We start from the raw sequence: 27,724 nt of genomic DNA, 5'->3' as shown, positions 1-27,724 counted from the left end.
CTGTATTGGCAAGTTCCAGTGCAGTATTTTTGGTCATTAGCTCTCCTGGTCGTGTTTGGGCTAAGGGTCTCCTATTCAGTGGGTAAATCTATTTTGGGTATAGTCCTGTGAGTTACAGCCTTACTGAAAACACATGAGTGACCACAGATAAAAGTGTATTTTTAATGAGTAGTTTCATTATTAATGGGGTAAAAAAGGGCCCAGAAAAGTTCATTAATGGCTAACTGATTCCACTCCTAGCTATTGTGTAGTTAGTTCCAGCTGAAGGCTTTCAGTAGTTTTACTGCTTAAAAAGGGCATGGTGATACGATGTTTCAAAATAAAAAGCTTTATTACCCTATCAAACATTCCTTTTTTATACATTACATTTATAATGCATCATTTAGGTGTATATCCAAATACTTGGATTTATATAAGCATCTAGGCAGCTATTGCCGTGAAATATTCTTTATCCTGCCTTGTTTCAGAGAGCTTAGATTCCCCAAGACCCTTTTGGCCATTAGAATTTGGGACTTACTTCTGAAGCTGGAGGAGGTGCTGTGCCCACCCTCATCTGGCTGAAGAGCAGCCTCCCCCTTGCCAGCATCTCACTTTCCATCACTCAGGGTCATCTGGGAGATGCCCCGTGCCCTCTGGAGAAGGCCTTTGAGATGCTTTCCAGGGGTTCTCATGAATTACCCACTTGTAGACCCTTCAACATGTGCTCTTAAAAGTCTTTCCTTTTAAGAAAGGAAATCATAAGTGAACCAAAGCAAGGAGCAAGGCAATTAAAAATATTTCTATTCCTTTTGTTTGTCATGTCTTTAACAGGCCATCACCACCAGTGCTTTCAGTTGTTTTTCACTTGACTCTAGTTCCCTGCTGCTTGCTACAGTGGTTGCCATCTCACGTGCTCAAACTTCTGGAGCTGCATAGAGATGCTGAATATTGCTCATAAAATTAATGTCAACAGCTGACTCCCCTTTCCAAAATATATAGTGAAGAAGAGCTACCATGCAACTTTTTTTTTTGCTGCATGCGCTTTGGTCACAGAGAACAACATTGTATTTCTATATGACCCAGGAACCCAAGTTAAAGAGAAAAATGGAAGGAGTTTTTTAATTGTAGTTCTGCACCTTAAACTGCCCTCTCTCCAACACAACTGATGGGTGCGTGCCGGACCACAGCTCCCTAAATCCACATTTTAAGGACTGTGGAGGTAGGGGGTGTATCAGTGACTGGCATTGCTTTTGTGACTTGAAACCTTTCAGAGAATGGAGGAAAAGCTTCTCTCGCTTTTCCATCCTCAGGTGACGTTGTGGACATCTACCAGCGGGAGTTTCTCGCCCTCCGAGACCGACTGCACGCAGCTGAACAGGAGAGCCTGAAGCGCTCAAAGGAGCTCAACCTGGTCTTGGAGGAGATCAAGAGAGCAATCTCGGAGAAGCAGGCCCTGCGGGATATAAACCGGACCTGGAGCAGCTTATCTGGTGAATAAACACAGAAGTTGAGGATCTCAGGCTGTTTTGAAGCTGTTGCTAATGAGGAGGTAGAGAGGTGTGTGTGTGTGTGTGTGTGTGTGTGTGTGCAGGGCTGCAGACAGGACGTGCTCTTCTCTCCCCCGGCATGAGCAAATTGTGGAGTTCAGAGCGACTTGGGAACTCTTAAACTCCTGTATAATTAGAAGTGCATATGCATCATTAAACACTGAGATTTGCCTCTGCTGCGGGTATTTGCCAATTTGCTTGCTTACAAGCTTTTTTTCCCTTGCAAGTCATACATGCCATTTCCTGGCTGTATTGAATCCATATGGAAAAATGGGTATCCAAAGAGAGGGGGGAGGAAGGAGTTAGGTTGGCTGAGCACCCCTCACCAATTTATGAGTTCATTTTTTGGTTGGTTTTTTTTTTTGAGTTGCTCGGTTTTGGATCTCTGCAGAAAGATCTGATTTGACCTTCGTTTGATCTTCATTCCTCCCCCTCCTTCCCAAATATTTTGGGACTGCTTTAAGGCCCTCATGGCTCCTGCTAAACTTTAATTGGGTTTGTCATAGCATGTTAAAGGTTGGCCTGATTTTTTATAACCCAGCACTAGTCTCGGGTGGCCAGGCTGCTCTAAAAAGGCTTTTTGCCTTGCAGTCTCTTCCTACCTGCCATTCCTTGCAATTGATTCCCTTTTCCTTTTTAAGACGAAACCAAGTTAAAACTGTGGAATATCACCAACAAGAATGTGCTGCACCTTCCCACCATCTTCCATCATTTGCCACATTTGCTGTCAAAGGAGAACAGTCTGCAGCCAGCCGTGCATGTGGGACAGGGGCGCACTGGAGGTAAATGGGAATTAGTGCTGCTTCAGGTGCTCTTCCTCACCTTAGTGCCTGTCCCTCCCCTTTCCTCTGGGCCTGGCTGTGGCACGGAGATGAGCGGGACTGGAGGAATGGCTGCATGCATCATGCAAGCTTCCTTGGTATCGTGGCACACGGGGTGGGTAAACCATGTCACATCTGCAAGTCTACAGAGGGGTGCTGTCTGTGCTCCTGACTGGCACTAAAATGTTCTCAGTGAATCTGCCAGATGTTTTTTGCTGCTTTCCGTCTCGAGAGTGCTCAAGACTTTGCCTGGAAGGTGGTCAGATGAAAGCACAGTTTGCTGGGTGCTTCATGGAGACATTAACCAGTCTTAGGAGACAAATCCCATTTGGAGTAGGACTTTGGGTACTAGGTGATTCTCTGCTGCTCCCAAATCCCAACCCAAAGCCAAAGACATGACTTATCCCTCCTAAATTGAGGTGCTTCTGGCCATGGGAGGGGTTTGGAGAACAAGGGTGGTCTTGAAGTTGACATTCATAGGCTGAAAAGGGCCCTAGGAAGGGGAGGGGGCTAGGGTGTTTCCTTAGGCATCAGTCTTTCAGGGAGAAAAGTCTGTCTGACTGCCATGGGTGGTCTGCCAGCCTGGCGCACTGGGGTTCTCCTGGTCGGTACTGGGCTGGGGGACAGGAGTATGGGAACCCTGCGTAGCCCAGGAACCCGCCAACCTGCTGATCGCTGCTGGCTTTTAATGATGGAGCAGGTGAACCATGAGGTCATGGGAGCAGGGCAAAGTGTCTTGTCCCGGCACATCCCCCTCTCTAAAACCTCTCCTTGGCCCTGGGCAGTGTCTGTTGTGATGGGAATCCCCAGCGTGAAGCGGGAAGTGCATTCCTACCTCACCGACACCCTCAACTCCCTCATCTCAGAGCTCACTCAGCAGGAGAAGGAGGACTCTGTCATTGTCGTCCTCATCGCTGAGGTAAGAGGGCTTTTCCTGTTTATCCCATTTCCCTATTTATCCCGTTTCCCTGGCCCCCATCCCATCCCACTGTCCGCCAAACTCAGTGCCAAACAGGACAGCACCCAACCTGGAGGCCAGCTCTGCCGCGTGCCGGGGCAGATAGGCCCAGCCTTGGGCTGCCCTCCAACCAGGATCATGAGGTGTGTCCTGCCCAAAATGAAACTCCGATTGGGCCAGAGGGGGTCAAGATTCGAGCAGGCGAACATTAGCAGCTGCCAGTGCAGCACATGCTTTATCTTTCTGGCCTAAATCATGATGGGTCTTGCAGGGTGCTTGAGTGGTTGTTCCCAAAATATGCTGGAGCAGCCCCATGGCCACATCTGGGGGAGCTCTCAGACCTGCTTCTGAAGCAGCTTCATTTTTCTGTGTACCTGTAAGACAGCACTAACCCCCTCTCTAAACCCAAGAGCTTGCTGATTTGGCGCTGAGACTAATATGATGCCTCTTCATACTGATATGTGGAGCCCTGAATCAGCTGCTGAATCCAGAGGCTGAAAAGGCTTGATATATTAATCCGCAAGAGCTGCTTTTATCTATGGGTTTAGATGGTTATTTTTCTCCATGGCTTTCCCCTCAGGATTACTTTCTTGAGCTTGAAGTGTATTTGTCTTAATTTCCAGAAATCTGGTGAGAAAGATAAACCTCAGTGGCACGTCACTGGGAACAGAACAAAGATAAATGTCTGGGTTTGCTGCCTGTTTACCCATAATTTGACATTTTGAGTAGCATTGGCTTTTGGGTCTCTGGCTTTGTACAAGGAGAAGGTGTACACAGATGAGTGCAGCCCAAAGTGCCCAGGACAAGATTTGGTCCTGGCTGTCATATCCCTTTGAGCCAGAGCAGGTTTGGTGGCTGTTTTCATGACGGGTGAGTTAAAGCATGAGAGGTTTTGAGTAACTTGATGAAAAACATCATCTGTTTAGTACTGCAGTAATATTATTTTTAGTTGACTTGAAAGTAGGGTGTGCTGTGATGGCAGCACCTGACTTTCCGTGTGTACCTGTGACGAGGGAAGTGAACAACAAAGGAATTAATTCTGGTACCCCGAAGTGTAGGAGCACATGTGCCGTAACCCAGTTACAGCGATGGTAGTTCTTGCAGATCACCACTGCCACTGTTCTTTCTTGCAGACACAACATCCTCCTTCCATGCTGGTGTCAACCACCACTGTGCCTGTTCTGCCTCTTCCCAGACAAAGCGTTTCTCGATGTACCTGCACTTGGCATTGCTTGTTAGGGCTCATCAGGCATCGAATAAAGAGTAAACAGTGGAGAGGTGGTACGAACCTGGAGCGGATGCTGGGTAATTTAAAGTCATAGGACAAGTGAAGCAACTGAATGTCCATCTTGGGATGGGGACGTCTCATTTCTGAGTGCCACCACTAACCACCACAGGTGTCATCCACCCTGGCTGGGCTGCCTGGGAGAGCTGGGGTGGTCTTGGTTTGCAGAGGCGAGCCCTGCGGCGAGCTGGCTGGCTCGGCTATCACCCACCCGCTGTTTTGGTAGCAGCCGGGTGCTTGGATTGGAGCTACATGTTTGCTCCCAAAGCCAGGAGCATCTTTCCTGCCTTTGTTTTTCCCGTTGCTGTTTTCTTGGCAGCGCTGGGGTAAGAAATCAGTCCAGCACCAGGAGCCTGAGCCCTGTTTGGGAAAAGGACTTTTTTCCTCTTGAGAAAAACCTCTCTTGTCACTGTTCCAGCATGGAAGCACTGTCCTCAGCCTGTGACATACATCCCCGGCATCTCACTTCTCACCTCCGCCTGGCGCCAAGCACAGCAGCAGCCAGTCCCAGCTTCTGTGATGCTGCGTCTGCAGATCCGCCTGGGACGCATAGTCCCGTGATCCATACAACTTCCCAAAACAATGCCACCACCAGGAAACAGGCACAGATTTTGCTTCTGGGTCTCCTGTCCTTTGTTCTTGGATTTTGTTTTCCCAGTCACTGTGCAGATGGTTTCTGTCCAGTGGCTGTCCCTGTGTTTGCACTTATCTCTCCTGCAGATAGCTGTGTGCGGCACTGCTGACCTTTGCCTCCCAATTGTTACAGGTTGCCAGGCTGATTGTGGGAACAAACTGTTGTTCTAGGAAGAAAAGTGTCAAAATGAACCTGAAATGAAAAATGCACACTTATAAATAAACCTCTCTCTCACACAAAAGGGGTGGAGATCCTCTTCTGCCGAGAGTATTCGCTTGGATGAAAGCCAGCATGTATAGAGAAAAAATAAATAGCTCAGAAGTTAACACTTTGTGCAAATGCTTGGTGCTGGCAGAGGCAGAAGTGCCAGGAGACCACGTGGGGAAGATACACAGGGCTTGAGTCCTTCAGAGTGTTTCTTGGTGTGTCATGCCTTTGGTTAACACTGGCCACAAAGGAGGGGCTCCTAGGAGTCCTTAGCACTGGGAGAGCAGTTAAACTGGATAAAAGGAGACATGAAGATGGTACAGAGGTGCTGACAGCACCCCCAGCGTGTGTTGAAGGTGATTTCTGAGCCACGGGAGGACAGACTGAGGCTGAAGGATCTAACACTGCTTATCTTTTGTTTTCAGACAGATCCACAGTACACGGCCGGAGTGGCAGAAAATATCAAAAACTTGTAAGCACTTCCAAATGACTACATCGGTACGATCTGTGCCTGTAGCGAGGCCAGGGAACGGCTTCATTAAGGAGAAAATAAATGCTTTTATGCTTCCCTTCTGTATTTTTTTTTGTCTGTTTGAGTTTTTTATGTTCTTAAACTCTGGGCTGTCTTTGCTATCGCCGCTTCCACTTTCTGCTTGTTCTAAAATGCATCCCGTATGTAGCTTCCATTAGGCCGCTTTGTGCTTGCAGTATTTAACGCGTGTGGTCATGCCATTTCATTTTGCTCTTTCTGTCCTGTGGCACTGCAAGAAGATGGATTGTTTAGATTTCCAGTGATTCTGGCAATTGTTTCTGTGTCTAGTGCAGCCCTCTACCTGCTCTGCGGAGTCAGAGCAACTGGGCAGTGTGGTAAGCACACCCAAATACTACTGCCTTATTTTGCTTTAAAATCTGTGATCCATTTTTCTTCCCACTCCAGCCTGTTTGTTTTTCCCTTGTTCTAGGCGCTAGTTACATTTGTCTCTCACACTAGTTGCTATTTATGTCCTGGAGTCTTAGTGGCTTTTGCAGCTTCATCTGTGGCTGTTTAAGCAGAAGCTGGTGACAGATTATTAACCGTGAGACGGTCCAGGCATTAACAGCATCAGAGCTTGGAGGCAAAAGAAAAAGGTGGTGAGAGAAGAGGCTGTGACTCCCATCCAGCTCCTGCAATTGCATGTTTCCAAAGGATCGCAGTCGCCATAAGACGGAGCCGCAAAAGGGCAGCACATCCTCCCGGCGCCCCTCGTCCCCGAGCCAATGATGGGAGAGGGGCTGGGACGTGTGCGGGGAGGGTTGTGTTCCCGGGCACTTGCAGAAGAGCTGAAACAGAGCCCTCCATCTTGCTGTGCAGAAGCTGGCAGAGCTCCCCTCCTTCTGCCTGCTGGCAGGAGGACGCACTTATCGGGGGATAATGGACTGATTGTCCGATGGATGCTGATGAAATTACTGGGCGCTGCTGCAGAGAGAGCTTCTGCATGGAAGGCCTGAAACTTTAATTGACTTAATGATTTGATTTCTCACTGTTCCCTTCTCCAGTGCCTCCTGCCCTTCCCTGATTCACTGAAATTATTTTTCTTCCAAATTGAATTGAGATGGTGTGGGGCCAGGGCAGGCTGAGCTCACATCACAGGAGGGAGAAAGCTGTTGCTGTTCTGGTACGGGTTTTGTCAGCTCAGCGAGAGGCTTCTGTTTCACTGCTGCCTGAGGAAGGGAAGATTTGAAAATGTTAGCTGAAAAATCTTGCCAGTCCCAAGGAGGGAATAAGGAAGGGAAACATAAGCGAGAAGTTTTTGGCAATCTTGCTGCTTTGTCTCCCTCTGCCCCATCTCCCGTCCTCCAGGCTCTGCACAAACAAAGGAAATCAGCCTTGCACCAAATGTTCTCAAAAAGGCAGTATAAAAATAACTGGTTTTCCCGCTTATCTCTCACAGTTACAGTAATCTCTGGGTATTGAAGCAATACCCAGAGCAACAAGCAGGGCTGTTGTAGGTACCTATTTTTCAGATGGGTGACACTTTTTTCTGTTTGAGTTTGAGTCTTTAAAGGGTTCTTAGCCACATTATAGGAAAAATATGTGCTGATTTTATCAGCATTAGGGAACTAGGTAGAGTTCCTGCTGGCTGTCCTAACTATAGCACAGCAGTGTTTTAAGTAACTTATCAGAAATAAATAACATAATCGCTGCAAAATGGCTTTTAATTACTGATGCATTTGGAAAACCTCTAAATGCCAGTAGTGCCAGTGAGCCCTTTCTTTGGTGTGCCAGTCTGCAGGTCCATTTAATGCTCTAGAGTATATGGGGCTCATGGCTGGTATTTAAAGCTGACCTGTGCAAGCATGCAGGAGGGAGAAGGGATGCTGGAGGGAGAGCACAAGACCGTGGGGCTATTAGAGACCATGGGAGTGATAGAGTTCGAGAGAGAGCAGCTTTAAAACTCCATGACAATCCCTGCTGATTTCATTTGGTGAGGCCTGGAAGTACACTAGCTACCCAGCCAGTTTTATCTTAGAGACTGTATTGTTTTTGTTTTGTTCTGCAGCTCAGTGTTTAGCGAGTGATGTGGTCTATGAAATGGTATGTCAGACGTGGAGGTATTTGTTTACTGCTGCTTTTCTCCCTCAGATTCCCAAAGGAAATACACTCAGGTCTCCTGGAGGTAATCTCCCCATCTCCGCATTTCTATCCTGATTTCTCCCACCTGCGAGAATCCTTTGGGGACCCCAAGGAAAGAGTCAGGTAAGAATCAATGAGCTTAAAAACAAGAAAGCCCTGAATTAACTGCAGCATCTCCTCCCAACTCCAGCAGGGAAGGCTCTTCTGCAGCGCCAGGCAAGGTCCTTAAACTTGCTTTCCAAGAGCTGGAAGGATGTGGTGGGAAGGGTGTGAACTGGCGCCAGCTTTGCAGGGCTTGCCTTGTGCTGCGGTGTTTCCATCATCAAGCGAGGGGGTCATTTTAACCCCTATGTTCATTTTGGAAGTCCCCAAGTTTTCCAGTAACTCTTAGCTGACCAGTTTGAGACCAAAACGGGGAGGCCATATGCCATCCGTCCTCCAAGAGCTATGCCACCTCCCTGACTTAAAGCCAGCCTTGGCTGCTCCCCTGAGCAGCCCGGTATCCCAGGAGAGATCGGTGCTCCCACCACGTTTGTCTTTTGCAGGTGGAGGACAAAGCAGAACCTCGACTACTGCTTTTTAATGATGTATGCCCAGTCCAAAGGCATATATTACGTGCAGGTGAGTTTGGTGCAGCGGGTGGAGGGGAAATGGTTGGACCTGTGAGTTCACTGTGGCTCGTACCGAGCTGAGAAAGGGCAAAGAGCATGTCCAGTTGTGTGATGCAGCAGAGCGGGAGCAGGTTTTAACCAGATAGGTTCAAAAGCCAGGTATCTAAGATGCTTTAGACTTGGAGACCTCCCGCATAGGGAGGGCAGAAATCCTTGTCGTGTTTACCTGTTAGGTTGGGTGAGAAAAATCTGCTTGGGGCATCTTCCAAAATAAGCTAGGTCTGTGCCAAAGCTTTCCTCCAGTCAACAGCATGATTGCTCTGCACGGAGATGCTCTTACTGGAACCTGGATGGGTCGTTGGCACTGAGTGTCCTTTCCTCTTGCAGCTGGAGGATGATATTGTGGCCAAACCAAACTATCTCAGCACGATGAAGAACTTTGCCTTGCAGCAGCCCTCTGAGGAGTGGATGATCCTGGAGTTTTCTCAGCTGGGGTTTATTGGTAATGTTCTCCCACACTCACCCCAGTCCCATCAAGCATGGGCAAAAGTGCCTCCTGGTTCTTGCAAGCACTTACGCTCTTGGTCCAACAAGTTGTCCCCACGAGATGGTAAAATACTTGGACTTGATCCCTCCCTGTTTTTGCAGTGACCCTTGTGTTTGCACAGGGGAGAAAGATCCTTACAGCTGGTACTGCTGATACTCACTTTTAATAAAAATAAACCCAGTCGGTCGCCCAGCCAACAGCCAAACAGCTTAGATGTGACCAGTAGCTTTTAGGCTGGATGGGATCTGGAGTTGCCTAAGAGTGTGTAAAAGGAAGTTTACATCAGCACAGAACTATTTTGGGAACAGCAGTACATGGTTGCAGTAGCAGCTTGATCTGTTATTTTGGATACTGGTTTGACTGGCTTGAAACTTATAGTTTTCAGGGCAGGAAATGGTCTGTCCTGCAGCTGGCTGAATGTTTTTCATCCTTATTTCTCCCTGCTGAATGGAAGAGTTTTAGACCTTTTGATACTGTTGTGATCTGTGAGACGCTAATGCTTTCTAATTCTGTGATGAATATTAAATCCGGAACTGTATTAGCAATGCCAGCAGTACTGGTACATAAAACAGAGCAGCAAGCTATTTCCTTTATGTAGCGAGATGGACACATCCAATCTCCACAGCCCAGTCTCCCAAGTTTTTTCTTCCCAGCTCTGATTCCTGACCGTTTCATACCATAGTTACTCTCTCTCTTTCTTTGTGCTATAGGAAAAATGTTCAAGTCTCTGGATCTGAGCTTGATTGTGGAGTTCATCCTGATGTTCTATAAGGACAAACCCATTGACTGGCTGCTGGATCACATCCTCTGGGTGAAAGTCTGCAACCCTGAGAAAGATGCAGTACGTAAAAAAAAAACTCTGTTGAAGGGAAATCTTCTGTTGTGTGGCAAATGTACCTTGATCTGTGTCTCCAGAGGACTGTTTCTGTGAGCCATGGTGCTAACTGACTTTGCACTGAACCGTGCCATCCCTGCAGAGTATGCCGCAGGGTGTCCTTGCAGATTGTGTAAGCAAAGGCCTGGGAGTTCAGGCTTTTGTAGTCTGCAGCTGCTAGAAAAGACATTATTTCTGCATCTAAGCACTAACAGGGTATTCCTCCTCCAGACCTTGAGGAGAGTAGCCGTTCCCCATTCTTCTGTGTTGTCTTTCATTCCAGTGTACTTCTCTCCCTGAAGCCATTCCCCACTCACTGACTATAACCCCAGAATAACCCTTTGGCCCTGGGCTCATGTGCCATACCCGCCTGGAGCACACATGCAGGCTGCCCAGAGCGCTCACCCCAGATGACCCAAGAGCAAGTCCTCTGGGCGTAGTGTGCCAAAATGAAGCCAGAGCACGAAAAGGTCTTGTCAGGGTTTCTAGGAGGGTGCAGAAAGGTGAAATGGGCCCCATTTTCATGCTGCCATCTCGTTTTCGGAGCCATGGCTGCACAAAGCCTTGCAGGCAGCAGCACAGAAGCCCCTGTGCCCTGCAGAGGTTGTGTCTGAACTCCCATCGGCAGTGGCAGCGAGGGGCTAAAGCGAGTGGGAAGGGCAGAGGAGGAGTGTGTGTGACAGCAAATGTAAGATGAGCTCATCACCAGATACTCTTCTGTCTCCTCCCTGAACATATTGTATTTACTCATATGCTCGTTCGCCCTCCTCCCGCGGCAGAAAATGAGCAGCAGAGTCCCTGTGCAGAGCTTGAAGCCAGTTGCTTAAGACAGACCTCGTGGCCACAACTACTTTGTGGTGGCAAATGCCAGAGCAAGTGTTCACTCTGGGGATAAATACTGTATTAATGTGTTGGGGGGGGACAAGGCACCCTCCAGGCTCTGCAGAATTGGGGCAAGGATGTGGTTGACTTTGGCCTGATCCCTGGCAGAGGCCATGATGTCAGCTCCAGTCCCCCACGTGCAATGGGACCAGTCTCAGAAGGTGTCCGTCATGTCCTCCATGTCATTCAAACCACGTGCTCAGGTGTGACAGAGTGGTCTCCAGGCCTGTCTGGCAGCCCCCAGGGTCCTCACAGCCATGGGCAAAGCCAGGCTGGCAGGATGGTGGGATGGAGCTGGGAACAATGCTGCTGTCTGTGCCCCCACTTCAAAATCTTCAGCTTGAGCACTGGTTAAATGCAGATCCTGCTGTGCAGGATCATCTCCTTTGCTCATCTTCACTCATCTTCTCCTCCCTGGTGGAGTCAAGATTTTCCCAGGCAAAACTGCAACCGTCTTAAATGTGTTGCCTTTTTAAAAATTAACCTACTTTCCATGTGGATTTCTGGCTCCTTTCCCCCACTGTTTGCATGATTAACGCTGCACAGTGCCCTTTCAAACATGACTTTCCCTTGTAAATCCCACTGTGCAGAATCATTGGTAGCGGGGAGAATTTGTCTTTTTGATTGAAAGTTTGTTTGACCTGAGCTTTTAGTAAGTGCTTTGCCTGCTCTGGATATATTCTGCGCTTGCTTTTTCAGCTAATTTTAGTTTTACCTGGGGTAGAGTTTTGTGAAAGGATGACCTTCTTACCACCAACCGAGCCATTCCCCCTCCTGGCTTGACTGAGACGATACTGCTTTAAGTAAATACTTCTTCAGCAGAAGGGGAGAAGGGAAAAAAGAGAAATCAGGAGATGGTGTAGCCCCCTCTCTTCCCTTTCCTCCTCCTTTCCCCGTCCAGAGTGAGATCAGACCTGATGGGGTTATGTCTGGGGTTGCTGGCAATGAGTAGGGTCTCTCCCATTAGCATAGCTAGTTTTAATTTTCTAATGTAATGTGAGCTGGATTAGGGGATTATCTCCTCTGCAGCTCGCAGGGGTCATGCGTGGAATTTCCCAGCTCGTGGCAGTGGCCCGGGTGGGCAGCCCTTCGCAGGGGCTCGGTGTGGCCGGCTTTCCCTGCTGCGCCCTGCCTGGGGCCAGGCAGCTGGTGACGCAGCGCCCAGCAGCAGGGTTTCTGCTGGGGTTGCACTTGGGTGGGAGGTTGTGAGATCCGATGGTGGTAGGTGTTTCTTTTCTTGGAAAAAACAAAACTTGGAAAACAAATGCCCTCTCCCTCCAGCTTTTAACCCTGTATTTTTGTCCTGCTCCCCCAAACTGAGAGAAATGAACTATTTTTAAAACGTGAGTTCTTACCTCCACATTCTGTGTTTTTCTCCTTTGTCCTTTATTCCTTCTCCATCTTCTTTCTCCCTCCACCCCCTAGAAAATCACTGGCTGGATAAGAGTTGCATCTCCAACTTTATTTACATGGTGGGATGGGTGTGAAACAGTCAAACAGCTCAGACAGTGGCACATGCCATACATCTGCCTTAGAAGATCTGCCAACAAACTGGAAACCCTGCCGGTCTAAAGAGGGCCTGCAATTGCTACCTGTTCACTTAGGCTCTGAATCATCCCAGGACTTACTGTGCCTTCAGACATTGGTGATCCTGAGCTCTGAGTTGTAGGAAAAAGCCAAGGAAAAAAAGAAATAATATCTGGCTGTCTCTTCCTGACAGCACCCAGAGGAGATTTGCTCAGCATTTGCTAAACTATGCTTCACAAGGAGGCATTTGACAGTTAAACCTGGGGCACCCTGGCTGCCCAGCAGAGCCCAGTGGGTGACCAGCTGAGAGTCACCATCAGGTTCCTCCAGAGTGTGGTTAAAAGCCCTCTTGCCAAATTAAAGCCAAAATGACAGAGAAAGGCATAGAGATGGAGGGGCAGGGGTGCTTGTCACTCCTCGTGCCCTTGTCCATTCCTCTCGCAGGGCACGGTTGATCATGGAGGTTTAAGCATGGGGCACTGCGGGATTGTCTCATTTCAGAAACACTGTGACAGGCAGAAGGCAAACCTGAGGATCCGCTTCAAGCCCTCCCTCTTCCAACACGTGGGAACCCACTCCTCCTTGGCTGGGAAGATACAAAAGCTGAAGGTGGGTACCAGCTGCCTGTCTAAGCCGCAGACAGCCTTTCTGCCAGGCCTGGCCTGCAGGCACCCAGGAACTGGCTGCTTTTGGGGTGGGGACATCAGTGACAGCAACTGGTGGGATGGTGGCAGCTGGATTTCTGTGCAGTGGTTGTGTTTTATTCTGAATTACAGTGAGCTCAGGTAGCTCCTACTTCTCAGCGTGGCCGTGACATGTACCAAGAGGTGCTGCAAGATTTTAAGTCTTAGTACTGGTCCTGGCCACCCATCCTGAGTACCAAACCATGATCTGGGCAAGTGATTTTGAATCATTTACTGAAAAAGCCTGGAGAGGTGACTCCTGCGTTGGTCTGACTTCTTTTCCACACCCCTCCTTCTTTCTGGGATTTGCTGATAGTAGAACTAGAGCTTGCTGTGTAAGAGCTTAAAGTTGTTTTTGTGTATTTAAACATCAACAATATCGAGCTTCCCACAGCTGTGTGTGCAGGACCCATAGACACACACCCCTGGGCTGTGCTTAGTCCTATGTCTGGTCCAGTCCCCAGGTAAATGGATGGTGTAATCCGGTTTGTATCACAGTGCAGTGCCTGTCAGGCTGTGTAATCCAGTCATTTTATGCTATTGTCAGCCTCCCAGACACCTTCTCCTCACATGTAAGGACTGTTTGCAGGGCTCCTGGGGCAGGGACACACATTCAGGGATGCTTGGACAATGAAAGTTCTTTGGTGCCAGATCAGAGTGCAGAGCAGTGCTGCTTCTCTCTTCTGCCTCTCCTGAAGTTGTGTCCTCCTGGGATCCAGCCATGCATTCCCGTCTGGTGCCTTCCCCAGATCACTTCCATCCCTCATCTTTCTGCACTGTGCAAATCAAGAGTTTTTAGTCTGCAGTGCCCTGTTGCTGGGACCCCTGTTCCTCACAGGCAAGAGCAGCTCGTGACCCTTTTCTGCCCTTTTGCTTTGTGCCCACCAAGGACAAGGACTTTGGCAAGCAAGCCCTGCGGAAAGAGCACGTCAACCCTCCTGCGGAGGTGAGCACCAGCCTGAAAACCTATCAGCACTTCACCTTGGAGAAAGCTTACCTGCGGGAGGACTTCTTCTGGGCCTTCACTCCCACTGCTGGAGACTTCATCAGATTCAGATTCTTCAAACCACTCCGCATCGAAAGGCCAGTGCTGGGGAGGGTGAGCGGGGGAGGATGCAGGGACAGCCTGGAGCATGTGGAGACACTTTCCTGTAGCTCTTCTGGCTCCTGTTGAATTTCTTGCCCATGTCTTGCTTGGCTGCCCAGGAGGAGGGAGCAGTGCTCTTCCAGAGGGGAGGATAACTTGACCCTTTTTTGGTGGGGCCACATTTGCCCAAGCCCGTTGCTTTCCTGCACTTGTAAGCAATCCATGCTTTAGCTAATCTGGTGCAGGAGGTCTCCTTCAAAACCATGAGCCCATGGGCTTTTTGGGAAGGTGCCTGTTAGGTTGAGCTGTCTGATGGCTCACCTGGGGTGAAACCATCATGTTCCCCATCCCTCAGTGTGGGTTTCCATGGCTTTGATCTCTGTCACAGGTTCTTCTTCCGCAGTGGGAACATCGAGCACCCAGAAGACAAACTCTTCAATACGACTGTGGAGGTTTTGCCATTTGACGTAAGTGGTTTATTGAGAACTGAGATGGGGGTGGAGTGGGAAGCAAAAGAGGTTTGAGAGAAGGGAACTGCCTAAAGCCATCAGGAAAAGCTTTACAAGACTCATCGCCTTTGAGAGGTGCTGGCTGGGAGCCAAAGGGTCACATCTGGTGTGGTACCACCCCGGGAGCAGGGATGCTGCGCTGAGCAGTCGTTATGGGAGCTGTGTCCATGCCTGCAGAGGGGATGCTCAGCTGGATGGGATGACTGCAGAGGAGGGACGGAGCCAGGATGGTACAACGGAAGCAGCAGCAGGAGGGCAGCAGATGTCCTCTTGTTTTGGGGCATGAGGCTTGGGGTGCCAGGCATGGGGGTGAGATGCCAAGGGCTGCTGGTAAGGGCAGCTCCAGAGTTGCTGCTGTTGCTTGGGGCTTTTGGGTGGCTCTTGCCAGTGGCCTGGTGCAGAGCTCCTCTCCTTCCTGCAGAGCCTGCAGTCGGATAAGGAAGCCTTGCAGGAGGGAAGAGGCACAGCCGTCAAATACCGCAGGACGCCGGATGGCTACATCCAGATAGGTACAGCAGGGTGCAGGGTGGTGAACTGCCTGCTGGATCTGAAAACACAGCCCATATCCTCACCCGCAAGTGAACTGAGACACTCAGTGCTGTTTGCCTGGCAAAGAGTAATTTCTGCTTGCCAGGAGCCAGGTTGGAAAAAGATTTACGTGCCACTGCCGCCTCTCCTCCACTGCCCTCCCTCCCCTCTTAGATTAGGTGTCCTCTTCAAGTGGTTTTTACTCCTACATTTCTCCCTGTCTCTGCTCAGAGCTGGGACCAAATTATTTACATTATCCATGTGCCTAACCTGGTTTTTACAAAAAAAAATATCTCCACTGTGGGCGATGTCACGCTCTCCCACCACAGCCTCTCTCGGTACTCAGCGCCACTTGCAGCTTGGCCTTTGTCTCCTGCCACCTGAGCTTGTTTTAGTACTTGCCCTCTCCTTGGAGAAGAATGTGTGATTGCAGCCTATGGGGACTCACGGCTGTATGGTAAAGCCCTGGTGTCCCTGCTAAGACTTTTTTTTTTTTTTAAATAGACAAATAAAAGAAAAATTCTCTGGCACAGTTAGCCTTTCGCCATTTTAGCATTCCTCTGCATGCTGTCGAGTTTCTCCCAGTCAGTTGCATTTTCACAAAAAACAAAAAAAAATCACACCCAAAAATGGGACATAGCAACAGGCTGAGACCTTGCCGGCACTAGGGCTATGAGCCTTACCGCCACGGCATGGATCCTGAACCAACTATGTCTCTTACAGCACAGTGCTGCCATCAGGCCACTCTGTCCTCCTTTGACACAGCAGTGATGTGTAATCAAACAGTCCCCGTTTTGTTTCACTGATTTTTTTTTAATTTTTTTCTTTTCCTCCCGTCAGTGTAGCATTTTGCACTGTATTGACATCTGGTGGTTTTCAGCCCATCTCTCAGTCGGGGAGTGTGGGCAGGGTGGGCTGCCATGGCTGCTCGTGGGCACCTCGGGGGGTGCTGGCTGCCAGGGGACCATCCCCATGTCACTCATGTGCTCTCCCCACCAGGCTCCTTCTCCAAGGGTGTTGCGGAGGGCGAGGTGGACCCATCCTTTGGGCCACTGGAGGCCATTAGGCTGTCCATCCAGACCGACTCCCCAGTGTGGATCATCTTGAGCGAGGTAAGCTGGGCTTTGCTGGCAGAAGGGACAGATGTGCCCAGCTCTTGGCCTGGGGCTCCCCATCACTTCCCCTCTGATCCCGGCCCTCTCTCCTTTCAGATTTTTATCAAGAAAGCGGAGTGACATGGGCGTGAGGAAGGGTGAACACACGCATGGATCCCCGGTCCTGCTCTCTCTCCCCTCCTGCTCCCTCCTCCCCGCGGCGCCTCGCCTGGGCACAAGGACAGCCACGCCGGCGAGGCACAGGCCCAGCTGCCGGCAGGCGGCACACGCCGACAGGCCCCAGTAAACCAGCTACCAGCCTTTGCCAGGCTGGCACTGCCATCCCCGGCCGCTGCTGCAGGGCCAGGATGTCGTCTTCTCTGGAAGAAGAGCAAAAAAGCAAAAACCAATATCCCGTGCAGGGGGCTGGCTTTGCTCCCCTCGGCCCTTCACGGGTGCGTGGCTGCCGTGTGCGCCACTCCGGCCACAGCAACACAGGGGACAGTTTGGGGTCAGGATGAGCTGTAGCAAGTGTGGGGACTAAAAGCACCTTCAGCCCAGCACAGGGCAATCCTGGCCGTACTTGGGGACAGAGTGGAGGCTTGGTCATGTTGACTCCTGCTGGCTGACCCCACAGGCACACTGGGACAGAGGGGGTCAGGGACCGAGGTCTGCCTTGCCTTCCTCAATTCGGCAATGGTCCTGGCCACACCTGAGGATTAAGCGAGGGTGAAGACTGACCCTCCTTCGCTGGAGGAGGAACGAATCCGAAGGGGTTGGAGCTAATGAGTATGGCAGGGAAAACAAAAAAATAAAATACGCCACACTGTGCCTGCCAGCACTGAACACAGCCCCTTAACTCACGGTGAAGTCTCCAGTGTCTTCACGCCTTGAGATTGAGTACAGAAACCATCTTTTTAAATTAACTATTTCAGTTATTGATTGGTGTGAATTTTTAGGGGGGGGGGGAAACAAAACCAGAAGTAGCCCAGTTCAAAAATAGTAGGGATTAGTGTAAATCCCAATGTCTCTTCAGCTATACACTGGAATGCATTATACTACTTTAATGTGCTGTATTTTTTATTACTGGATACATTTGATTTTTCAAGTACATCTCTATACATAAATATATAAAATAACGTGCACTGTAATAAAAGCTAAAGTTAAACCTTTGGTGCAGCGATGAGAGTCACTCATGGCAGGGAGGCATGTGCTCTGGCTCTGCCCACCCGTTCCCCTCCCTAGGATGGGTGGGCAAACCTGGGGCTGGGGATCAGCTGTAGGCCCTACACCTGAAATGGAGTAATTTTAATACTCCCACAGCAGTGCTCATGCTGGGGAAAGCACTTAGAGCATCCAGTAGGACAGTGGTTATTTTTCTGCCCCGGCACCACAGGAGCCTTCACCCGCTATTAAAAAAAAACCAACCAAAAGTTTGGTCAGGTCTTTCCTCGGTGGGGAGCACAGAAGGCACTTGGGCACCTGTACAGCCAAGGGTGCAATTATGCAACAGTTGTCTGTCTTAGAAAATATGTTGCTTTTTCTATACGCACATACAACTTAGCAAGGAGCTCTGTGCTTAATGGTTGCTGTAGTTACCCGCAAAGCCCAAGTTTGCAGCAGAGGTTGAAATCCAGAGAGAGGACAAAGTCCTACTGGTGAACAGGTGAACTACTTCACAGTGATAAGTGAAGTCAGGGCTAAGACAAGATGATTCAAGTCAGTGGTAAGCACAGACATTAGCATTTGGGCTAGAGTCAGGCTTTTTTCCCAAAATTTGGATAAGGTTTTAAGCAGGTTTACCCATCCTTTCACATGAGTTTTAATTGCTGCAGCTTTTCCCATGCAACCCAGTCCCCAATCCTTTGGATGTTCTCACACCCAGGTCCGAAGCACCTTTGACAATCACAGGTGATTTCTACTGAGAAAATGAATTTATTTTTTTGTATATCCATGGTGTGAGCCTTCAACATAGATCATTACAGCACTAAGGAGGAGTGACGACAGGGTATGGGTCAACCCGTGCTCCACAAGGCAGAGTCAAAGGCATTAGAGATTTTAGAGCAGACAGTGCTACAAAACCTGGTAGTGAAGCCCATGGGCAGAGGCAGAGGCTGGGCAATGTTTGCTGTCTGGAAGGGGGATTATCTCTGGAGAGTGGAGCTTCACAAGGGGAGGGGTGCCAGCATCTGCCTCCCTCCAAAGATAAGCACAGAGCTGGGGAGGTAGTCACTGACCATGCCACACGAGGGACCCCCCTCTGCCGAGGGCAAGCAGTGGTTCTGGGAGAGCCATGGCCCCGCTCACCAGGCGCCGAGCAGCTGGAGGGGCCGTGCCACTGCTGCCATCCATGAGGAGGCGTGGGGCAGCAGGAAGTGTGCCAGGAGCCCAGCCACCGCCAACCCCAGCAGCAGCCAGAGCAGCCAGCTGCTGGCGTACATCGGCCCCAACCTGCATGTGGAAAAAAAAAATGTCAGACACCACCAGCCTACCTGGGGCTTGAAGCATACTGTTGAGGGCTTGGCATCCCCTGTCCTCCTCCAAAATTGTGCTGGAGAAGAGCTGGCGGGACCATGAGTGTGTAGGGGCAAGAGAGGAGGAGAAGGGGACGATGCAAATCTGCCTTCAGTCCCACCTGCAGGAAGGAAACCTGCCCTGGGGGGGTCGCATTCTGCACCCAGTATCCCTGAGTTGGTTTGGGGTGACCGCAGTCCCTGGGTACTAACCGTTCCTGCGCAGCCGCAGCATATCCCTGGAAATACTTGAAGCGGGTGTAGAGGTACAGCAGCCCACACACAGCAGCCACACCTGTGGAGAAGAGGGGAGAAGAGGGAGTCCTGATGGGGCCAGGGGTCCCCAGACACTGCTGGAGCTGCAGCCTAGCTCAGCCACCCATGCCCCTGCTTCCCCCTGCAGATGGGGGCACGGCCACGAGAACTACGTGCGGTGGAACTTGGCTTTAAAGCGGTGTGGGAGTTTAAATGGGTTTTCTTCTTTCTGTTTTTGTGAGGGATGAACCTCTCTACCCACCAAAGTTGCCCTGGGACTTGGCTTTGCAACACTCCCAGCTGTGGTCCTTCCTCACAGCTTCCCCACGGTGGCAGCCAAATCCCCTAAACCTGCGTGGTACAGGATGGACTGTGGATGACTTTAGTCTGTGGTTTCTCATTCTGATGTAGCGATTTGGGTATTGTGTTGCAGCTCAGTTTCAGGTAGCATTTTTCCCGGTGCAGTGCGAAGCAGCACCTTTCCGAAGCAGAGAGCCATGCTGCTCCCAGCCCTGCTGCCACCCTGGCACTATGCGCCAGCCTGACCTTACCTAAGAGAATCAGCATGGGGTGACAGCTGGGTGCTGGTGGAGGATCGCGGACTGCCAGTGCCACCAAACCTCTCCCCTGGGAGGAGACTAGCTTGGCTGCTACGAGCAGCTTCATGCACACTGGAGTTGGGGCGCTCCTTGGCCTGTCCAACCAAAGGGAAATTTGCTTTCCCCAAGTAACACCCTCACAGGTACAGAAAGGACGTGCCTGAATTGCAATGGGATTTAAACTGGGTGGGATTTTTGTTGCTGCTGTTTATAATAGACTAGACTATTTGAGTTAGAAGGGACCTACAATGATCATGTAGTCCAATTGCCTGACCAATTCAGGGTTGACCATAGGGTGCATGTGGTTTGGGTTAGGGTTCCCTCCCACCCCCACCCCCCCTTACTTTGATGGAAGAAGATTCCAGCAACCCAGAGGAGTGAGATGAAGATCGGGAAGTACTCTGAGCAATTCGCCCTAGTGAGAACCAGAGATGAGTGTTAAAACCGCATCCTTGCATGTCAGAGACCAGTTAGCTGACGCCAGAGAGGTGAACTGGAAATGCATGTTGGAACAAACTGAAAGGGCCAATAAAAGGCATTGCTGTGCTCTGCTGGGGAGAAAAAGCCTTTTCTGCGACCAAAGACAGCCAGTATCTGTATTTTAAAGAAGAAAAGCACCCAAATAATACACAACATTCACCTCACCCATATTCACATGGACCCTGCAATGACAAGCCATGGCCAAGGTGGAGATCTGTCTTTGCCGGACACTCGATAGGCTCCATCCTCAGCCCTGCACACAGTGCCATCACAGACAGCTAGTGCAGCTACAGCTTAAAAGCTACAAAGGTAGAGGTTCCTTAACATTATTTAAGAAGCATTCTACTCCTCTTGGGTAGGCACAGCTCAAGTTTGTGTGTCACACAAGTCATGCTCCAAGATGTAATTCAGCAGAAGGTGATCGGATCTGCAGCAGGTTTCTTCCTTTCTTTTTCTTTTAGTAACAAAAATAAGATTTGCTGAAAGAAAGGATGGTGGGAGCTGTGCTACTAAAAACAATTGTTTTGTTTCTCAATTTCTCCTACATTTTACCATTCCCTAGGCAATTTAATCTTAATTTGGCCAACAATTTACCAGCCCGCAGGGAATGGAGCCAGATTGGGAGCTAGAAAGAGCCTGAAGAACCTTACACTGCAAATGTAGTTTGAGCCTCAGCAAGGGGAGGCTGCCAGGTTTCTATGAGTGAGTAATAAATCAATACCTTTCTTCCTCTTTTTTTTTTTTTTTAATATATCAAAACAATTTATCCATTTGTGTCCCTTTCCCCAGAGAAAAGAATAAAGGGAGGAAAAAGCCCGCACCTTCTCAAACTCAAGTTCCCTGAGGCCACGTCCTCTGCAGAATGCCGTGGAGGGCTTCCCGGTACACCGCAGCCCACAGCACGGCTCAGTTAACACACAGCCCAGTATTTAATTAAAAGCCTCATCAACAGCTCTCCAGCCAGCAAAGGCTGATGCCTCCCATGCAGGCTGGCCTTTCACTGCAGCGCAAAAGGACCAAAGCGGGTGTTTTTGTCACTCCACAAATGTTTCCTGCGTGCTGGCAAGGAAATGCAGCTGCTTTGTTCAGGATTTAGTGCTGTGCTCAAACTACCCTTCAAACCAGCTCTGGCCAATTCCTTTCAATCGCTTATGAAACAGCACAACCAAGATGAAAGACGGAATCTGGTGCTTGCTGGAAGCCGAAGGGATCTGTGAACATTTCCAGTTTAGCTCCAGCATTGCTCTCTCCATAGGAACAGAGCAAAAAGAAACAGCCCTCAGCATGGGCCCTTGAGTGCTGACTTTCACAGTACAAGGGCTTAAAAAAAAGAAAAAATAAAAGCATCCTTGTAGCTGGTTCTGCCAGCAAGGGCCCTTTGCTTCAATTCAACAGCAAAAACTTACAAACAAATACGAGGTTATTAATATAGCTTCAGCTACTCTCAAAATTTGGAGCCAAAATTAATAATAAATCTAATTATTATAATACATTAATGCTCAGCACCTCTTCCGTACAGCCACTAATTTGTAATGTGGCTGCTTCTTCTGATGCCAGAAGGAGGTTTATCATGGATGGACAGAAACACTCCAGCCAAAGTGCTCCAGATCAAAACTTGGACCTCTACACACAAAGTATTAAAGAAAAAAAAGGCCATAAACAAACGAACAAAAAAAAAAACAAACCCAAAAATCCCCACACCAAAAAAATCTAGTTTCAGCAGCAATAAGTGAAAAGGTGACTTGAGCATGACTTCGGTCTTTCCTGGTAGTGACGTTTACTCAAGTCATATCTAAATGGAGTTACCACAAAAAAGTAAAAATCTTACTGAGCTCTGAAGATCCGCTCAAATTCAGGGTGACCTTTTGTCTCAGGAGGGGAGATCTTGTACTTCCGTCGGGCATAGATCACCTGCAGTACAAAATAGACTAAAAAAAAAAAAAAAAAAGAACACCACAGGAATGGTAACAGTCCAGCAGCATTTCATTTAGCCAAGTTTTATCTAGCTTGGAATCTAACCAGTGGTTAAAGGAAAAGAATCAATACTGTCTAGGTCCATAGTCCAGGGCTGTCACACACAACCTGGAATAAATGGTGCCATTTATTTCAGGCTTGTATTTTAAATTCAGATTTGGTTATCCTAGCAGAGCATGTGTACCACAGAGCCAACCTGCTGGCTGGCGCTTTGCATAGCGTCACACCCAGCACGCAGCAGCAGGGCCCTGGTGCTGCTCCCCAACGGATCAAACACACCCAGAAAGGCCAGCAACGCACATTAAAACCTGAGTCCACATCCCATCACAGTAGCATGATTCTTTTTTTAATCGTGCACTCTGTATTTAGAATATTAGTATACCCTCAGCCAGTCTGATGGGAACAATAATAAAACACCTCCCCCTACGCCGAGCAGGTGCAAAGCTTTTGCACAAGGATGGCAACATGTCACAGAGCAGCATCCAAACTGTGAAGCACTGGGATGTCATTAAGTCAATTAGAGATGCTCATGATCATGGCAATATAAGGAAACGGGGAAGGGTGTGATTATTTCTTCCACTTCATTCCTGCAGGGTAGCCCCAAGACTTGAGCCGTTCAAGGAATAGACCTGCTGCCAGGGGCTGCCTGTGCCAAGTCTGGGCCGAGGTAGTCCGCTGCATCGCTCCTTTGAACATTTGTAAGGGACACGGAAAGTCACTTCTTAATGATGAAAACTTGTTAACATGAAGATTCGGACTGTTTCACTATTTGATGAAAGTTCTTACTCCCACAGGTGACTGTGGACATTTCAAGTATTTGTCCTTTAGGTGCACTGCTACATTGTTGCCTTTATGGAAAATGAGGATTTTCGTATACTAGAAAACTAAATTATAGAAACAATTACTTTGGCAGCTGTGGCAGCACACTGCTAAGTGAGTCACTTGGATTAGCAAGGTTCTAACGTAGCAATGTTTCCAGAGCATCGAACAGAGAGACAAGGAACCAGGCAGCAAGGACCGCCTTGCCGACTGCCTTACTCTAACAAAGACGACAAACGCAGAACAGCAGGAGAGAGGAGGAAAGTAGGGACAGATGTTGCAAGATTAAAGACAAGACAGATCCATGCATGGCTGCAGAAAAGCATTAGAACATACGTAGAAGGAAAGGGAATTAGAAATGTAAACAATCTGATGCTATGTAACCTATTACACAACATATTATCCATTTAAATACACAGACATTCATTTAAGAAAACATTCATGCGCTCTAGTGTTTTCCACAACATGTGCAGTGACCCAGCTCTGACCAAGGGATGCTGGGAGAGAAAGGTGGGGAGGAAGGAGTTTGCTTTTCCCCTCCCGACGCATGTGTAGCACACTGATTTTGGTCAAGGGTGAGGATATCCTCCTGCCTCTGAGACGTGGCAGGATGTAACACAGCATCCCCTCCGTGAAACCAGACAGCCAGGTCTGCAGTAACACACAACTGGCAATTCAGTGGCAGCTGGCAGATCTCTAAGAAAAAGATGTTGAAAGTGTGACCCATTCCTGTTACTTCCTCTTCACATCAGATAAGCACGCCTCCTACACAACTATTTAATGCTCTCAGGGTCTCATCCCAGCCACTTCTCAAGAAACGGACTGAGCTAAAGTTACTGCGTCACATGCAGCGCTGACTTGTGGCATAAGCCTGACTGTGCTGGGCAATGGTCTTCATTCTGCTGCGTGCCACCTGCACCCTTCCCAAATGTAGCGTTCTTGTGACTGATGAGCACAGCAAGAATAATTCCAGACCCAACCTCGCCATCAACTCTACGATTAACATCTGGCTTGTATACAGGGGCAAATATTCAGACAAGTCCTGCAACAGATCCCTTACGCTTAGGGATGGATAATATAAAGAACAACCACCCGAGAGGAGCAAGAGCCTTTTGGAGGATGGCTGGCTGTCCTCCAAGGCTGGGGTATGGGTGAAGCATTAAGGATGAAGAATCACCCTCCAAAAAGAGTTCTCAGAATGAGGTGTTGAAAAAAAGAAAACCAAACAAAAACCAAAACAACCCACACCGCATAAGGCTTCTCAGCAGGGACTTTTAGGGAAAAGTTCACTCTGCAGAAACTTTCAAACTAGTTTTTTGTGATTCACATCTTGAGGTTAAACTCCTGTGTGGATTCCCACGTGGCTCATAAGGGCTGAGCTCTCCTGCACTTTGTTCCTCCGTAGAAGTATCAGCCAGACCTTCATTCTCGATTTGATTATGTCCACAAACTTCTCAAACCATATTATAGCTGATATCTGCCACATTTGGCAAACAAGCTCCGTGCGGACTGACAGCGACATTGCATAAGCTTTATTTCCTTAGAAGTCACAATAAAAAGGGGACACACCCTCCCCCCCACCCCCCCAAAACCAAATCAACAACAAACAAACAAAAAAACCCACAAACAAAAACCAAACAACATTGTTCTGTTCTCTGGTAGAGCGGAGGGCAGAGGCATACATCTACAGAGCACTAAGCTCAGAGCTTTGCTAAACTGAGCAGAACTAGATTAAAAAGGGGGAAGTTACTTGAAAGAATGCAGAAATTGTGGGCTCCCAGAAAATTAAGAAGAAAATAAAGATCAACCAACCCTGTATTAAATTTCAGATATTAAATTCTATCTCCTCCATCAGGATGTGATGGAAGAGTATTTGTTCGTAGAGTGCACGTCCGTGTTTCAGTGCTCTGCCTCCTCAGAATGAATCTCAGATCTGTAACTCACATACAGAATGTCCTTTCAAAATACGCAGGAAAAGCTACTGCGCTGCAAAAGCTATTGAATCAAGGTAACATTAGCACACACATTTCTTACTAGTAGAAAGAAACATGTAGTATTTTGTAATTGCTCCATGGCTTCCTACACAGAGACCATAAAACTTTGTCCTATCTAACGTAGATAAGAAGGTGCCAATGCTTGCTATTTATCTGCTGGCTTCACACCTACATATGGTTTTCATAGCATGAAAGTAAAATGCCTAAGGCTGCAACCTTTAAAAAATGCTTGCAGTTCTCATAAAACAAATATATTTGAGACAAAACTGCTATCTAGGAAGTTGCTGCTGAGGATTTCCCAATGGAAAGGGCTTAGCAACATTTCCATAACTCAATTTCAGTTTTTGTGTCTTCTCTTTGCATACTTGACACTCCCTCCATCCCCACTTAGTTTAATAACAACAAAAAAAATAATAAGACAAAAGTATCTTCCATTTGTAGCTGCTGATATTCCTCTGTAAATTGATTGAGAAGAAATTACTGATCGTTCAGGAATCTTGAACTCTGTTCTTCAAGTAGCATATTTGTGGTTTAAATAATGCTTATATTAAGAGATTTTATCATCTGATGACTAAAAATACATCAGGCTGCTCAGAGAATCACATCCGTTTGTAAGCAAAGAGGTGCGATAGCTCTACAGTGAATTAATTCAGTAATGAAAAGCCCCACAAGTTTCCCTCATAGAAACGTGAAGATTTTAACAAAATGGGGGCTCCGTCCCCACCCCAGGAGGGGCAGCGTCCCCTTCCATAACCCTCCTGAAGCCCAGGGGGGAGAGGCCTTTCCCCAAAGGACCCACGATTAAACACAAGATGTAGACAGAGCTTGGCAACACCACTGCTTCTTTCTAAATGGTCTAAACCAAATGCATCTATTTAAATTAGGAGAAGTCGCTGAGCTTCTTCGAAGATGTCTGCATCTATTTCTGACCAGGAGGGCTTGCATTAGTTTCCAAATTACTGTGTGCTGTCAACTCATTTTGTCATCTGCTCTGTGCAGCTAAGCTGTACGAATTGAACACATAACGGTATCGGTCGCACAGGAGAAATACGTGGTGATCTTCTCTATATACATACAACGTATGTTTGTACACCGACCTCTTCATCCACATATTCATTAACCTGCCTCTATTTCAGCTACCTCCAGCCTCTCTAGAGTTACAAATTACCTGCTAAAATTCAATCACAGAAAATATTTTAAAGACATTCTGTTGTTGAAATGGTTTTAAAAGTAAAACTTAAATTTTGTTTCCTTCTAGGATGCTGGCTTTGAGGTTTGTGAATCATTTTAGTCCCTATTAAATGATAAACATCCTCAGCCAGCCACAGCACTTCCACGTGAACGGCCAAATATTTGTGTCATTTTACCATGTTGGAAAACAGCAACTTTCATTCCACAGAGACTCCAAGCAAAATACAGGGACCAAATTCCACGAAGTTTAATATAATTAGATTAATACTACCTAGCATTATATAAAGGACATTTACCTTGCTCCAGGACTCCCAAAACTGTGACAGTGGCCAGCAGGTCTATCTGATTTCTCATGGTGCTGACTGTGGACCACAACCCTAAGCCAGGTGCGGTGAGTACAGCTGCTCTGCAACCCTCTCCTATCACTGCACACTCTACAACAGAGCCTTCTTATTGCTCTGCCGCAACACGTGTTTCCTCCACCACACAGTAACTCTCCCCATGCCACGCAGTTTTCCAGAGCAGCCAGCCATCAGAAAACATCTACTTGAGACAAGTGCCTTCTGCTGAACTACTTAATAGCAAAAGTTTTCTCTGTGCAAACTGAAATTCTTGAAATTATATTTACAGATTTTGTGCCAAAATTGAATTCTATATTGCCAGCAATTGAAATATGATGAGAATTTTTTCAGCCCTATTCTTGCTAGCTTTAATCAGCAATAAAGCATCTAAATTATGTGCGAGGTTGTAAATGCTTGTTAATAATTTTTTATAAGTTAATGACTTGACCTTCTGCTCTTATTGCAAGTAGTGGGGGTGACCACGTGAAAGGTTTTTCCAGACTTTGGCTGGAATAACTTAATTCTGTTACTGGATTCTGAATTTTCAAAAGACCATTCCAATATTTTATCCTTTTAATTGATACTGTAAGTTTACCAAATAAGAGTATGGTTCTTTTCTAGTGCTCAGTCACTTTTTGTAATTTTCTGAGGTTTTTAAAATTCTGCAGTACAAACCTTTTCCTTGCTAACATACAAAATACAAGTTCTCAGTTCAGAATGGAGGGCAGCATAGGATGTAAACACATGGACCCTCAGAGATGTTACACTGACATCAGAATTATCTGTCATAAACTTTGAAAACCAGCAGTATTTTAGCCCTGAATAACTTCCTTTCCCACTCCACAAAAAGCAAAATATGCATCTGTTCAGAAAGTTATCCTGTGTTTCGGAACAACTTTATATGGATAAAAGACTACCCTGACTTTAAAGATTTCAAAACCAAAAAGGAGGAAAAAAAGGTATCATTCATTATCAGCTAAGGTTTTCCCTTATTTTTCATGAAGGGAGGGGACAGGATATGGTTCAGCTATTGCGTTTCTCTCTGTAGGCACTCACAAAACCTCAGTACGGAATTTGTGCACAATACCAAGAAGTGACCAGACCAGCAGTTTCTCCTGAATGGGGCACAGCAAGTGCATTCTTCTGATTTGACTCTTCATCACCTCAAAAC

General features: G+C 47.9%; 2 protein-coding genes across 3 annotated transcripts in view; one reads left to right on the top strand and one right to left on the bottom strand.

Annotated features, from left to right (window-relative positions):
- MGAT4B (alpha-1,3-mannosyl-glycoprotein 4-beta-N-acetylglucosaminyltransferase B) overlaps nt 1-17,560 on the top strand; it is a 52,434-nt gene extending 34,874 nt beyond the window's left edge. The window contains exons 2-15 of the mRNA XM_064458450.1: nt 1,290-1,469; nt 2,168-2,308; nt 3,133-3,266; nt 5,857-5,903; nt 8,055-8,168; nt 8,591-8,666; nt 9,044-9,158; nt 9,914-10,044; nt 12,988-13,095; nt 14,059-14,263; nt 14,641-14,723; nt 15,187-15,274; nt 16,293-16,405; nt 16,505-17,560. Coding sequence (XP_064314520.1) covers nt 1,290-1,469; nt 2,168-2,308; nt 3,133-3,266; nt 5,857-5,903; nt 8,055-8,168; nt 8,591-8,666; nt 9,044-9,158; nt 9,914-10,044; nt 12,988-13,095; nt 14,059-14,263; nt 14,641-14,723; nt 15,187-15,274; nt 16,293-16,405; nt 16,505-16,528 — 1,559 coding nt within the window. The 3' untranslated portion in view covers nt 16,529-17,560. The remainder of the gene's footprint in view (nt 1-1,289; nt 1,470-2,167; nt 2,309-3,132; nt 3,267-5,856; nt 5,904-8,054; nt 8,169-8,590; nt 8,667-9,043; nt 9,159-9,913; nt 10,045-12,987; nt 13,096-14,058; nt 14,264-14,640; nt 14,724-15,186; nt 15,275-16,292; nt 16,406-16,504) is intronic.
- Nucleotides 17,348-26,643, bottom strand: LOC104042914 (leukotriene C4 synthase). Of its 2 annotated transcripts, none has more exons than XM_064458448.1 (5): nt 26,509-26,643; nt 22,063-22,162; nt 20,099-20,169; nt 19,114-19,195; nt 17,348-18,838 (listed from the first exon to the last, which is right to left on the bottom strand). In XM_064458448.1, the coding sequence occupies exons 1-5, from the start codon at nt 26,564-26,566 to the stop codon at nt 18,691-18,693; spliced, it is 459 nt and encodes a 152-aa protein (XP_064314518.1). In that variant the 5' UTR covers nt 26,567-26,643; the 3' UTR covers nt 17,348-18,690. The 2 variants fall into 2 exon arrangements, with proteins under 2 accessions (XP_064314518.1, XP_064314519.1); XM_064458449.1 differs by lacking the exon at nt 26,509-26,643 and adding an exon at nt 22,281-22,409.
- Nucleotides 26,644-27,724: the final 1,081 nt, after the last annotated feature.

This window comes from Phalacrocorax carbo, chromosome 8 (assembly GCF_963921805.1).
Source record: "Phalacrocorax carbo chromosome 8, bPhaCar2.1, whole genome shotgun sequence".
In the NCBI taxonomy this organism is placed as follows: domain Eukaryota; kingdom Metazoa; phylum Chordata; class Aves; order Suliformes; family Phalacrocoracidae; genus Phalacrocorax; species Phalacrocorax carbo.
The sequence above is the reverse complement of the archived record's forward strand: the minus strand, read 5'-3'. Positions and strand labels throughout refer to the sequence as shown.